Here is a 15,158-nt window from a genome sequence, read left to right on the forward strand (position 1 = left end):
TTTTAGCTAGCTAGCTAGCCAGCAGAGGACAACAACACAACAAGATGCAACAATTCAAGTCTTTTCTGTCAATGACGTTTGGCTTTTGATTATTTTAAATTCACCTTTATTTAACCAGGTAGGCTAGTTGAGAACAAGTTCTCATTTGCAACTGCAACCTGGCCAAGATAAAGCATAGCAATTCGTCACATACAGCAACACAGAGTTACACATGGAATAAACAAAACATACAATCAATAATACAGTTGGACAAAAGAAAACAAAGTCTATATACAGTGAGTGCAAATGAGGTAAGTTAAGGCAATAAATAGGCCATGGTGGCGAAGTAATTACAATATAGGAATTATACACTGGAATTGTAGATGTGCAGAAGATGAATGTGCAAGTAGAGCTACTGGGGTGCAAAGGAGCAAGATAAATAAATAAATACAGTATGGGGATAAGGTAGGTAGATAGATGGGCTGTTTACAGATGAGCTATGTACAGGTGCAGTGATCTGTGAGCTGCTCTAACAGCTGGTGCTTAAAGATAGTGAGGGAGATATGAGTCTCCAGCTTCAGAGATTTTTTCAGTTTGTTTCAGTCATTGGCAGCAGAGAACTGGAAGGAAAGACGACCAAAGGAGGAATTGGCTTTGGGGGTGACCAGTGAGATATACCTGCTGGAGTGCGTGCTACGAGTGGGTGCTGCTATGGTGACCAGTGAGCTGTGATAAGGCGGGGCTTTACCTAGCAGAGACTTGTAGATGACCTGAAGCCAGTGGGTTTGGTGACGAGTATGAAGCGAGGGCCAGCCAACGAGAGCGTACAGGTCGCAGTGGTGGGTAGTATATGGGGCTTTGGTGACAAAACGGATGGCACTGTGATAGACTGCATCCAGTTTGTTGAGTAGAGTGTTGGAAACTATTTTATAGATGACATCACCGAAGTCGAGGATCGGTAGGATGGTCAGTTTTACGAGGGTATGTTTGGCAGCATGAGTGAAGGATGCTTTGTTGCGATATAGGAAGCCGATTCTAGATTTAATTTTGGATTGGAGATGTTTAATGTGAGTCTGGAAGGAGAGTTGACAGTCTAGCCAGACACCTAGGTATTTGTAGTTGTCCACATATTCTAAGTCAGAGCCGTCCAGAGTAGTGATGCTGGACGGGCGGGCAGTGATCAATTGAATAGCATGCATTTAGTTTTACTTGCGTTTAAGAGCAGTTGGAGGCCACGGAAGGGGAGTTGTATGGCATTGAAGCTCGTCTGGAGGTTAGTTAACACAGTGTCCAAAGAAGGGCCAGAAGTATACAGAATGGTGTCGTGTTGATGTGATGTGATTGGTGTGAAGCCAAATCCAAACTGGCTGCCCTTGACACTTTTTCAGGCTGGGCCAGGACCATTCACAGCTGAGTTTACTTAGCCAATCAGCGTTGAGATAAACTATCATTGTATAATTTTTTTATCAAGGGAGGCCAAATGCTCACTGGCTTCCCTTGCATTCAGTGCTACAGGCGGCAACAATATCATTCTCTTTTTGAGTAGACAGCATCAGATAGATGGGCTACACATACAGAGACAGAGGGGCGCTGTTTCGCTCGCTTGGATGCTTTCTCCGGTGAGATCTATTCAACCTCTTGTGAATTGAAGGGAAAAAACGTATGAAACACAGAGACAAAAGATACATTCTTTTATCGGCTTATTTTTTTGGTCCATTTCTTGGTGAAGCCTGGCTTCCCTTGGCATCCATGAATACATGCCACGGGAGAATGTAGCCAACGTGTAAATAACCAACTGACTAAAAACATGGCTGTGAATATGTCCTTAATGAATCTGTCTGAGTTCTACATGACTAAGTTTCTCCTTGCTTTGTGAATAATTATACATTATGGTTTGTGTGTCTGAGCAATGTGGTTGAATAATCTCGAACTGATGTTGACTTTAAGGGTGTGGTGGAAATATGACTCGGTCTACTACCATGCACAGACACACAACTTATTGCCTGTTCAAACTTGCTCACTCAAGGTGCTGATGCAATGTGGTGGCTAAAATATTTCCGCCATCCCTAACATTGATCTGTGGAAAGTCATTTTTAAGTAACTTTTTACGTTTTGTGGAGGGTTCATGATAGCATACCTAAGTTTATCATATTAAGGCTACAAATTGTTTCATTTTTTCTAAATACAACATTGCATTATGTTTTTAGAATCAAACTATAGGCTATAGTCTACAATAAACCATCTATTGTAAACATGAAAATAAAATAACTGCTAAACTATAGAGTAGTTATTAACACCCCATTCAGAACCAATCAGTCGATATAATCGAGGAAATCATCAGAAATCACGCGATATGAATCAGACAGTGGGGCGCCGCCTGACCCACTAGTTGATCAGAAGGTTCAAATCAACGTTTCATATCGTAAAGAGTAGTTATTAACACCATAAAATGAATCTGTTGGCAGCCCTTCCCCCTTCGTCTATCTCCCTTGCTCTTTCCCAGCCACTCGCCTCCCTTTCCCAGCCACACGCCCTTCTATGACACAATACAAAAAAGTTTGGGGAAGAAAAAGTCTATCACGGAAGAGATTCTTTTGAGTGCAACTAGTTGATCAAGTTTGAGCCTTGAGACGAGTGACTGAGAAACAGAGAGAGCCTGGACAAGATAACTGACATCGAGCACATTTGTTTTTTCTCATTCCCAATCTAACGGTGAGTAGATAAAGTAACTGAAGTATGTAGCCTAGCTTGTTTGTCAGAAGTTCCGTTGACTCAAACAGGCCATTGCGCTGATGGATCCAAATGGGCCTCCCAGAACATGTTCCTCCGTCCGAACATTAATAATGTATAGTTTGCGAGCGGATCTATTGTCCTAAACCCACCTAGCATGATAGCACAGGGATCGGCTTGTCCTGGTCGGTAACCCAATCCCCAACCCCTTTACAATTCAGGACAAACCAGAGAGCCCGTCTTTATTTATTTATTTCCCCTGTCCGTCTTACCTCGGGACCACTCTACAAATCGACCGGATTAGTTCGGCTAAAGGCGGGGGGCGCAAAACCACGGTGGGTAAGCTACCCACAATCGTCTCAGATGATGCACGAGCCGGTGAACGGTTCGGTAGTTGTTGTCGTTACAAGCTTGTGGACAATGACATCCGTTCGAGTCTGTACAACCTCAACACCGACGTGGCCCTGTGTAACAGCAGCTAGGACAGCTCGCTCTAGTCTTTTCACCCTGAATTATTCACCAACGGTAAGACGTTGGTAGCGCGGGGAGAAATGGCTTGTGGAAAACGCCGTTGACAGCACCGTGCAGGTATGGTTGCCTGAAGTGAGTCAGTCACACCTTGTAACTTATTGAACACATCACATCCCCGCTGATTGATTTTGCTTGGCCGTTGAAATAATCAAAGCTCATGCAGGTGAAACGAGTCCACTGAACCGAGCTTCACACAGTTCATAGGCATGGAGAGAGTGAGTAGACTTGGCTCGAAATAAACTATTGTGTGAAAGTCTGCCCATTTATTTAGTTAGGCCTGTAGCAGTGCTTCTCAAACGTTGCTGTGACCCACCCAAAGCCTTCTGAATATGATTATCCTCATTAGACTGCAGCAAGTTCTCTCCGCCACATTCAGCCTGCCACATGACTATCCCCTAAATGTGTTGGGAAAGGAGACAAATATGTACATTTTCAGGTTGATGATCACCTTGCAAGCCATGCCATCCCAGGTCAAGCCAGGTATAACCCACAATGCTTTATAGACACACAACCCACTCGGCACACTGGTTGAATTAACGTTGTTTCAACATTATTTGCCAACGTATTGTGACGTGAAAGTATTGTATTGTGACATGGTCAACCAGTACTGTTTTCATGTCGTTTCAACCAGCATTGAAACATTGAAATGTGGGTAAAACTTCAACTTAAATACATTGACTTAACCTGACGAAAAGGTTATTACATTACATCAGTCTAATTTCAACATAATAATCAGAACCATGTATAAGTTGAAATCCTGTTAAATTCCACTTAAAAACATAAATATTTTCATCATTCAATATGGATGAAATTACGTTTCATATTTGATTAGACATATTTTACAACGTCATTGTTTCAACGTCATGCCATCAACCTAAATATAGAGGTACATTGAAATAAAAAGTGACGCCACAGTCCTACAGTTCCTGCCTGAACATTGTCTCCTAGTGGAATACAGGAGGTAATTCACTTCAGTCACATCAAGTCTACCATCCAGATACATACCTCTATTGTACCCTGCTTAGCTATGGAAGCCAGCTGTTATCATGTCAACACATATAAACATTATTCAGTGTAGACTACCTAATTCATGTTCAATAGTTGAAAGTAACTCCTAACTTCTCTTACACAAGTTGGATGTGAAAGTAAATTCAGAGGGAGGTTTATTAAACATGTCTGTCTCCCGAGTGGCACAGCGGTCTAAGGCACTGCATCTCAGTGCTTGAGGTGTCAGTACAGACTCCCTGGTTTGATTCCAGGCTGTATCACAACCGCCCGTGATTGGGAGTCCCGTAGGGCGGTGCATAATTGGCCCAGCGTCGTCCGGGTTTGGCCGGTGTAGACCGTCATTGTAAATAATAATTTGTTCTTAACTGACTTGCCTCGTTAAATAAAGGTTCAATTTGAAAAATATAAATATAAAAAACGGTCTTGTTGGAGCCAGAGTTGACCTGGTTTTCCCAACGCAGTGCTTCAAACATAAAACACCAAACTAGTGTCACCTACTGAACTCTGGTCTCTTAACTTCTCCTCTCCTCCCTCCCGCTGACCGAGTCCTGTCCAGGGTTCTGTATTCTGGTGCAGCCCGGGCAGCTTGGTTTCACACCAGTTAGTCTCATTACATCCTCTGTTTGGGTCTAAAAAGATACTCATGGATCGATCTGCTCATCAATCACTCTGATCTAGGGCTCACACACACACACACACACACACACACACACACACACACAATATATATATAACAAGGATGGGTAGACATCATGAGGTGCCACAGTAGCTTGCGGGTCTGCGTACCCACATCCATACTCACACACTTAGGGCCCCCCTTTTGGGTCGGTAATTTGACCATGATTACACGTTTAGATAGCTGGCTGCTAGACTCATTGACCAATATAACATGTTTAGTTAGCTGGCTGCTAGACTCATTGACCAATATAACATGTTTAGATAGCTGGCTGCTAGACTCATTGACCAATATAACATGTTTAGATAGCTGGCTGCTAGACTCATTGACCAATATAACATGTTTAGATAGCTGGCTGCTAGACTCATTGACCAATATAACATGTTTAGATAGCTGGCTGCTAGACTCATTGACCAATATAACATGTTTAGATAGCTGGCTGCTAGACTCATTGACCAATATAACATGTTTAGATAGCTGGCTGCTAGACTCATTGACCAATATAACACGTTTAGATAGCTGGCTGCTAGACTCATTGACCAATATAACACGTTTAGATAGCTGGCTGCTAGACTCATTGACCAATATAACATGTTTAGATAGCTGGCTGCTAGACTCATTGACCAATATAACACGTTTAGATAGCTGGCTGCTAGACTCATTGACCAATATAACACGTTTAGTTAGCTGGCTGCTAGACTCATTGACCAATATAACACGTTTAGATAGCTGGCTGCTAGACTCATTGACCAATATAACACGTTTAGATAGCTGGCTGCTAGACTCATTGACCAATATAACACGTTTAGATAGCTGGCTGCTAGACTCATTGACCAATATAACACGTTTAGATAGCTGGCTGCTAGACTCATTGACCAATATAACATGTTTAGATAGCTGGCTGCTAGACTCATTGACCAATATAACATGTTTAGATAGCTGGCTGCTAGACTCATTGACCAATATAACATGTTTAGATAGCTGGCTGCTAGACTCATTGACCAATATAACATGTTTAGATAGCTGGCTGCTAGACTCATTGACCAATATAACACGTTTAGATAGCTGGCTGCTAGACTCATTGACCAATATAACATGTTTAGATAGCTGGCTGCTAGACTCATTGACCAATATAACATGTTTAGATAGCTGGCTGCTAGACTCATTGACCAATATAACACGTTTAGATAGCTGGCTGCTAGACTCATTGACCAATATAACATGTTTAGATAGCTGGCTGCTAGACTCATTGACCAATATAACACGTTTAGATAGCTGGCTGCTAGACTCATTGACCAATATAACACGTTTAGATAGCTGGCTGCTAGACTCATTGACCAATATAACATGTTTAGATAGCTGGCTGCTAGACTCATTGACCAATATAACATGTTTAGATAGCTGGCTGCTAGACTCATTGACCAATATAACATGTTTAGATAGCTGGCTGCTAGACTCATTGACCAATATAACATGTTTAGATAGCTGGCTGCTAGACTCATTGACCAATATAACATGTTTAGATAGCTGGCTGCTAGACTCATTGACCAATATAACATGTTTAGATAGCTGGCTGCTAGACTCATTGACCAATATAACACGTTTAGCTGACGTGGCTAATTGAGTGACTGACATAACAATATAACATGTTTAGCTGACGTGGCTAATTGAGTGACTGCCATAACAATATAACATGTTTATCTGACGTGGCTAATTGAGTGACTGACATAACAATATAACATGTTTAGCTGACGTGGCTAATTGAGTGACTGACATAACAAGAGAAACAGCTGATGCACAACCACATTTAGAAATGTCACCTTGTGTTTCTACTATTGTAACTCAACAGTAAGTTGAGACCCTGACAGAGTTCCTGAAGTATGTGTGTGGAAATTGATCCGTGGGCCTACAAAAGGGGTCCAGTTGCCCATCCCTGATGTAATAATATATACCATTTAGCAGACTGTTTTATCCAAAGCGACTTAGTCATGCGTGTATACAAACCCACTACCTGGTGTTACTGGCACCATGCTTTACCAACTCAACTACAGAGACCACACACAGTGTGTCCTATTATGGGCCATGTGCGTAGAAGGTGTCTCTTGCTCGGGACACCCGCAGGCTGGTGAAATAGTGATGAGGGATGAAGATGATGATAGATGTCCAGCCGTGTGGGTCTGTGGTTGGCTAATGTGTTTGTTACAGCAGAACTCCAACAGGATAGTGTGTATGTGGCATCAAGGTGGGATATGAAACAGAATCCTACACCTGGCATCAGACCATGGGTGTGTTCTGCTCTCACTCACCCACTAATTAGGCTAATGTAAGAACAGTCCTAATTGGCCTAGGCCCAGGGGACAGGTGTGTGTGTGTGGGTATGCGCATGCATTTTGGTGTGTGCGCATTCAGGTGTGACAGTATCAGATGGGAGATTTACCTGTGGGTTGGGGCTCTAGGGTTACCCTCATCAGGACATCACCCTTCATCCTTACCCTCATCAGGACATCACCCAACCTACCCTCAGGACATCACCCGACCTACCCTCAGGACATCACCCGACCTACCCTCAGGACATCACCCGACCTACCCTCAGGACCTCACCCAACCTACCCTCAGGACATCACCCGACCTACCCTCAGGACATCTCCCGACCTACCCTCAGGACATCACCCGACCTACCCTCAGGACATCACCCGACCTACCCTCAGGACATCACCCGACCTACCCTCAGGGCATCACCCGACCTACCCTCAGGGCATCACCCGACCTACCCTCAGGGCATCACCCGACCTACCCTCAGGACATCACCCGACCTACCCTCAGGACATCACCCGACCTACCCTCAGGACATCACCCGACCTACCCTCAGGGCATCACCCGACCTACCCTCAGGGCATCACCCGACCTACCCTCAGGGCATCACCCGACCTACCCTCAGGGCATCACCCGACCTACCCTCAGGGCATCACCCGACCTACCCTCAGGACATCACCCGACCTACCCTCAGGACATCACCCGACCTACCCTCAGGACATCACCCTAATGTTAAAAGAGAAGGGGTTAGAGATACTGTAGAGGGGGTAGGGTAGCGCTATATATATATATATATATATATATATGAGAGAGAGTAACAGACAGGTCTTAGCTGTAGTAATGTGAACCCATAGCCTTCTGCTGGCTTATGGTGATCAGGTATCCCTCTCTCCATCAGACATCACAGCTCCCATTGTTTACCTCAGACTCCTCCCGTCCCTCTCTCTCGCTCCATCCTTTCCTCAGTTTACCTCACCGGGCTCTCCTTATCTTCCTCCATCCCTCTTTCATTCTTTCCTCTATTCTGACGTCCTCTTTCTACACCCTTAGATAAAAAGGTACGATCTAGAACCTAAAAGGTTTGAATAACCCTTTTTTGTTCCAGTTCGAAACCATTTGGTTCCAAGTAGAACCCTTTTGCGTTCCATGCAGGACCCTTTCCACAGAGTTTTCTATGTGGAATCAAAAATGATTTTCCTATGGGGACAGCGGAAGAACTCTTTAAGAACCCTTTGTTCTAAGAGTGTACCTTGTCTTAACAGTTCCAGCTAGTTCCAGTGAAACAGTTTCTGCATTCAATTGTCTAAACTTGAGATTTTTCTGCACCCCCCCATCCTCTCCTCTCTCCTAGTAGCTATGGAGTCGGCCATCCAGACAGTGGTAGGAGTGTATCTGAAGTCTGCCAAAGGGAAGGGCAGTCTCGGAGATAAGGACTTCCAGGGCCTCGTCAATAAACAGCTCGGCAACATCATGACTGTAAGTTCCACCTATCCTTGTATCACTACTCCTCAACCCTGACCCTGTGTTCATGTCCACTTCCTGGTTAACCGCGAGCCTCAACCACAACCCTGACCCTGGGTTCATGTCCTGGTTAAACCCGAGCCTCAACCACAACCCTGACCCTGGGTTCATGTCCTGGTTAAACGCGAGCCTCAACCACAACCCTGACCCTGGGTTCATGTCCTGGTTAAACGCGAGCCTCAACCACAACCCTGACCCTGGGTTCATGTCCACGTCCTGGTTAAACGCAAGCCTCAACCACAACCCTGACCCTGGGTTCATGTCCACGTCCTGGTTAACCGCGAGCCTCAACCACAACCCTGACCCTGGGTTCGTGTCCACGTCCTGGTTAAACGCGAGCCTCAACCACAACCCTGACCCTGGGTTCATGTCCACGTCCTGGTTAAACGCGAGCCTCAACCACAACCCTAACCCTGGGTTCATGTCCACGTCCTGGTTAAACGCGAGCCTCAACCACAACCCTGACCCTGGGTTCACGTCCTGGTTAAACGCGAGCCTCAACCACAACCCTGGCCCTGGGTTCATGTCCACATCCTGGTTAAACGCGAGCCTCAACCACAACCCTGACCCTGGGTTCGTGTCCACGTCCTGGTTAAACGCGAGCCTCAACCACAACCCTGACCCTGGGTTCATGTCCACGTCCTGGTTAAACGCGAGCCTCAACCACAACCCTGACCCTGGGTTCATGTCCACGTCCTGGTTAAACGCGAGCCTCAACCATAACCCTGACCCTGGGTTCACGTCCTGGTTAAACGCGAGCCTCAACCACAACCCTGACCCTGGGTTCATGTCCACGTCCTGGTTAAACGCAAGCCTCAACCACAACCCTGACCCTGGGTTCACATCCTGGTTAAACGCGAGCCTCAACCACAACCCTGACCCTGGGTTCATGTCCACGCCCTGGTTAAACGCGAGCCTCAACCACAACCCTGACCCTGGGTTCATGTCCACGCCCTGGTTAAACGCGAGCCTCAACCACAACCCTGACCCTGGGTTCATGTCCACGTCCTGGTTAAACACGAGCCTCAACCACAACCCTGACCCTGGGTTCATGTCCACGTCCTGGTTAAACGCGAGCCTCAACCACAACCCTGACCCTGGGTTCATGTCCACGTCCTGGTTAAACGCGAGCCTCAACCACAACCCTGACCCTGGGTTCACGTCCTGGTTAAACGCGAGCCTCAACCACAACCCTGACACTGGGTTCGTGTCCGCGTCCCGGTTAAACCCGAGCCACAACCACAACCCAGGTTCGTGTTCGCTTCCCGGTTAAACCCGAGCCTCAACCACGACCCAGGTTCGTGTCCACGGCCCGGTTAAATCCGAGCCTCAACCCTAGTCATAATACAAATCAGCACCAGGTGTTATTGGGGAAGTAATCTTTAATGATAGACTCTTTCTCTCTCTGTATCCCCACTCTCTTCCTCTCTCCCCCTCTCACCTCATAGGGAACAGACAGTTCCTCTGCAGTGAAGGAGATGCGTAAGGGATTGGACGAGAACAAAGATGGGAAGGTCAGCTTCCAGGAATACATGACTCTGATTGGCTACGTGGCAAACACCCTCAGCGAGCAGAGGACTGCAGCCAACACCACACCTGCCTCATAGGAACTACATATGGCTTCATAGACACTATAAGATGTCTTATGCAGTCTATAAGGCAGGGTTCTTCAATCCTGGTCCTAGTGACCCACAGGGTGTGCAGGCTTTAGTTCCATTCCAGCACTGACACACCAGATGAAACTCGTGAAGGCTTTGATGGGATTGATTACAGTGTGTGTGTGACCACAGGGCCAGAATTGAAGAACCCTGCCATAAGGCCCCATGTACCTATAGAGGCTCATAGACCTGTCATGGACTGTCATCTCCCTTGGCTGTATATCACTACATAATCACTACATAATCAGACTTAACTTCATCTCAACATATTTTATATGCTTACAATACACTACCAATCTTCATCTCAGTTATAACAATGTTACTGGTTTTATAAACACATTATGAAGGCATTTTTGACATTAAGTTTAACAGTTCACATGTTTTAGTATAACTACTCTAAATCAACACTTCTACAGTAAATGGTTTGTTATCATGTTGAAATAAAAGCCATGGCAATGTTTTAAAGTCATGTCGTCTTTCACTGCTCTAACATTCCCTAAATGACATTCTCCAGGTCGCCCTGTGTCATGAGGAAGACACACACCTTATAGAACCAATATGTTGACACCTGCTTCCATGGCCACCAGCGGCCCCGTCTAAATTTAGTCGTGTTACACTCCGTGGCCCACGATGCACCAGAATATTGAAATTGGACACCAATGTACAACAGCACCTATTGTGCACAGCAAGGATACACGCACACGTCTTCTGCCAACAGAATACAATGCTGCATTGCACCAGGGAGAGATAAACAAGTCTATACTGTAATACAGGCAGATCTATACAATCCTACTTTCCGCTCCCCCGGGGCTAGCAGCCTCAGAGCTGTAGTGGGTGCAACATACAAGTACTGTATGTTACATTAACATTCAGACTTAAAAAACAAGACGTGCACAGACACTACAATTCAGTGGTTGTATAAACCTGAGGCTTGGTCAAAGAAACAGCACAGATTAACAAGGAGACATTTAGTTTGCTGTTTTGGTTTGTGGAGTGCAGTTGTCATTAAAATATACATTATTACAATAGCTATGCATTTGTATCAATGTAGGATTTGTGTGTAATTTTGTTTGCTTGTATAAGTTTGTGTGTGTTACAGAAGTGATAGCTATGCATGGCTGCCTGTCAAGGGTGTTGTCTCCATTCAGTTAGTACCCTCTGATCCTGTATCAGGTACCAGCTTCCCTTTCAAACAGCCTCAGGCCAGACACACCCACTAGGCTAACCACAGCATCAGGTCTGTTGAGCTGTTTACATTATAGACCCCCTCTGGATCTCCTATATTTCCCTAACGCCGTTCCAACATGTTCTGCACTTCATTTCAATAACCACTACCATCTAACCTACTGGGAGACAGAACCATTGTTTCAGGCCTTAACCTAATCACCAGCTGAAATTGGCTGCTACCAATCTGGGTCCAACACAGCATTTGGAAACACACAGTACCAGGCCAAGCAGGGCAGCTGTTGGGCCAGGCCCAGCCAACAAGGTCATCACACCACACGCTCTGAGGGGAACAGACACAGTTCACTGAGCAGATGCTTGAGAATGACAGATTACAGTTTTTCCCAATTGTTTACACACTAAAATTGGAACTTGAAACGCAATCACCGAAACCTGAAACTCATGTACCAAATCCTTAAACCAAGTCTGCAAAATTGCAAGCTCTATAAACCAATTGGCAACACCCACTCCTCACAGGTGTAAACACAAGTTGCCTTATTGTTCACTTAGAAATCAGAGCTTTAGCACTATAAAAGGCCACAGATGAGCTCTCCTGTTTTGGAGGAAAATGGAAGTCAATGGTGAAGCAAGAGCTAGAGGTGAAGGAGTGAGAAGAGGAGGAAGAGGAAGGACAGTTGTCTGAGATGAGATCAGGGCCACGTTGGTTGACCATGTGCTCCACCATGGATTGAGTATGATTGAGGCTGGGCAGAGTTCAGCCCAACCTGAGCCGCTACACGGTTGCATCTATCATCCGTACATTCAGAAATGACGACCGGTAAGTTACCTACCATCCACACTATGCTCTTTATGTTTACTGCAGTCTGACATACCAGTAGGCCTATGTTACTCTAGGATCGTTGCCCAACGTTACAGTAATGTCATTTGATATTGAAATAAAATAGATTATTTTAGCTTACTGTAACCAATCATATCATATTTGTGGATCTTCTGCAGAACTGAGACGGCCAGGCCATGGTGGAAGACACCGTCTGTTCACACCAGAACAGGAGACCGCTATTGTGAACATGGTGGTGGCAAACAATACCATTAGACTACGAGAAATCCAGAACTACAATTTCAGACAACACAATATTCAATAACATTCACCAGGTGGGCTTGTCTACATTGGACCGTGTATTACAGCACAACCGAATCCGGATGAAACAGGTCTACAGGGTGCCATTTGAGCGACACTCAGAGGGTTAAAGAACAGCACTATGAATATGTGCTGTTCATATCAGCACTGTATAGACACATTAGAGTACTGTAATCCAGTGTATTGTGCCTCACCATATTGACTGCTCTAGGTCTATGTCACATTGTCTTGTCTGTTTCAGTCTTGGAGCTGGATGCTAGCCTAAAGAAGGGGACGGGGACAGAACATTATTGGCCACCGTGCCATTGTGAATGTCCCTGGACAGCGTGGAGGGAATATCACCATGTGTGCAGCCGTTAGCCAGCAAGGCGTCCTCCATCACCATGCCAACCTTAGTCCCTACAACACCGCCCTTCTCATCACATTCCTGGACACACTACATGGCTTCCTCATTCCAGCCGAGCAGAGGGGTGGACCAGAGCAGCCCAGGTATGTTGTCATCTGGGACAACGTGAGTTTCCACCGGGCTGCTCTGGTCCCCAACTGGTTCATCGACCACCCACAATTTATTCTATACCTCCCACCATATTCCCCATTCCTAAACACAATTGAATAGTTTTTTCGGCATGGCGATGGAAGGTGTATGACCGCCATCCCCTCGCACGCGTACCTCTTCTCCAGGCAATGGAGGATGCATGTGGTGAAGTTGATGTGGGGGCTTTCGGCGGCTGGATCCGTCACTCCAGAAGATTCTTTCCCTGCTGTTTAGCCAGGGAGAACATGGCTTGTGATGTAGATGAGGTGCTGTGGCCAGACCCAAATAGGAGGCAGGTGTAATGAACACGAGGGGTGACAGAGCTGGTTTCAAGCTTTGTTTATTGCAAAGGACCACAGGAGGAGGCAGGTAGCTGGGTCCAGGGGCAGGCAGAAGGTCATACACAGGGGGTCCAAAAGGGCAACAGTACAGGCAGGGAAAAGGCTAGTAACGTAGTCCGGGAGATCAGGCAATAGGTAGATAACAGGAAATCCGATAGACTAAAGTACAGGCAGGGAATAGGAAAAAGGTGTCGTTAGTGAGGCAGGCAAAAGTATCATACACAGGAGGAGCTGATCACAGAACCACAGGGCTCTGCAAGCCGTGTGTCACAAAACAACCAATGCCTCACAGTGATGGGGTGCAAAGAACTGAACTAAATAGTGTGTGATAATGACATACAGGTGATCAGAGTTCAGGTGATTGGGATCTGGAGAGTGAGCTGTGTTCAGGGGATCTATGTGTTTGAGGGTGTGAGTTTTAAGCAGACATTACAGCAGGATGCAGCCTAATGTCTTTTTTTCTTACATTTTGCATTTGTTTTTGTCTTTTTGTCTTTAGAGTTTTGAAAGAATGAGCCACTTTCATTTTTTATTTTTGTACAGAAAACCCTTTATCTTACTGAATGTTTTTCCTGTTTTTCTCCTGTTGGGTATGGAAAGTGTTACATACAAAAGACAAGTGTTCAAAAATACTGCATTTTGGAAATAAATGACAGTGACTTTGTTACTGTATTGCATTTGTGTGTTTATTTATGTATTTAAAAAAAAAAATTTAACCTGTGTATTTGAGTAGGTATACATTACTGTAACAATCTTTTACAACCGGCTACAGTGTAACACTGATGATGCAAAAGGCATAAACCTACTGCTGGAATATTCATAGTAGTGTTTTGTGTTGAGCACATCATAAACCTACTGCTGGGATATTCATAGTAGTGTTTTGTGTTGAGCACATCATAAACCTACTGCTGGGATATTCATAGTAGTGTTTTGTGTTGAGCACATCATAAACCTACTGCTGGGATATTCATAGTAGTGTTTTGTGTTGAGCACATCATAAACCTACTGCTGGGATATTCATAGTAGTGTTTTGTGTTGAGCACATCAGTGTGTTGTTGGTTGGTAGACAGATCTATTCACATGACACGTGTCATTTTGATGCAAAAAAAAAAACCTTATGGAAAGCGATAAAACAGTTTTGAATGCAGTGTTTGCTTTTGCTATAGATTTGTAAAGTTTTGTGTTTAGAGTTTTGGGAAAATGGGCCAAAGATTCAGCAAACGAGTGTAAACAATTGTGGAAAACTGTAAATGAAATATTTTCCATTTCAGAGTATAAGTATTGAAATGGTCTGTATTTTTATCTTGTGGATGGCATGCATCTTTGAAAGAATATTGCCGGCGCCATAGCAGGGCCTCTCACCTTCCTCCAGGGTTTCTCCTGTTGTTGTGGTGTTTATCTAAACACGCTTTCACTGCTTCCCCTGGCCTATGTTTTGACACGCAGTACAATATGGTTACAGGCCCGGGCCATGTTAATCCACTGCTACAATAGCACACTGACTGAGTGATAAAATCATTTATATGTTTAAAGATTTACATTT

The 15,158-nt window shown here is 45.0% G+C and overlaps 2 protein-coding genes across 3 annotated transcripts; both read left to right on the forward strand.

The window, feature by feature from the left end:
* Positions 1-2,520: 2,520 nt before the first annotated feature.
* On the forward strand, positions 2,521-10,881 carry LOC115186551 (protein S100-A16). Of its 2 annotated transcripts, none has more exons than XM_029746160.1 (3): positions 2,521-2,691; positions 8,589-8,713; positions 10,207-10,881. In XM_029746160.1, exons 2-3 carry the CDS (start codon positions 8,594-8,596, stop codon positions 10,363-10,365), a joined length of 279 nt encoding a protein of 92 aa, XP_029602020.1. In that variant the 5' UTR covers positions 2,521-2,691; positions 8,589-8,593; the 3' UTR covers positions 10,366-10,881. The 2 variants fall into 2 exon arrangements, with proteins under 2 accessions (XP_029602020.1, XP_029602015.1); XM_029746155.1 differs by having other exon boundaries at positions 2,525-2,691; positions 8,592-8,713.
* On the forward strand, positions 4,632-8,582 carry LOC115186543 (uncharacterized). Its single transcript, XM_029746152.1, has 2 exons — positions 4,632-6,481; positions 6,524-8,582. Exons 1-2 carry the CDS (start codon positions 5,001-5,003, stop codon positions 6,546-6,548), a joined length of 1,506 nt encoding a protein of 501 aa, XP_029602012.1. The 5' UTR covers positions 4,632-5,000; the 3' UTR covers positions 6,549-8,582.
* Positions 10,882-15,158: the final 4,277 nt, after the last annotated feature.

This window comes from Salmo trutta, chromosome 3 (assembly GCF_901001165.1).
Source record: "Salmo trutta chromosome 3, fSalTru1.1, whole genome shotgun sequence".
Classification (NCBI taxonomy): domain Eukaryota; kingdom Metazoa; phylum Chordata; class Actinopteri; order Salmoniformes; family Salmonidae; genus Salmo; species Salmo trutta.

Excerpts from the sequence above, each read along its gene's own strand:
- LOC115186543 (XM_029746152.1), top strand. The coding sequence starts at position 5,001 with ATGAGGTGCCACAGTAGCTTGCGGGTCTGCGTACCCACATCCATACTC. Across the intron at positions 6,482-6,523 it reads GACTCATTGACCAATATAAC|ACGTTTAGCTGACGTGGCTA; the intron begins ATGTTTAGATAG and ends GACCAATATAAC.
- LOC115186551 (XM_029746160.1), top strand. The coding sequence starts at position 8,594 with ATGGAGTCGGCCATCCAGACAGTGGTAGGAGTGTATCTGAAGTCTGCC. Across the intron at positions 8,714-10,206 it reads AGCTCGGCAACATCATGACT|GGAACAGACAGTTCCTCTGC; the intron begins GTAAGTTCCACC and ends CTCACCTCATAG.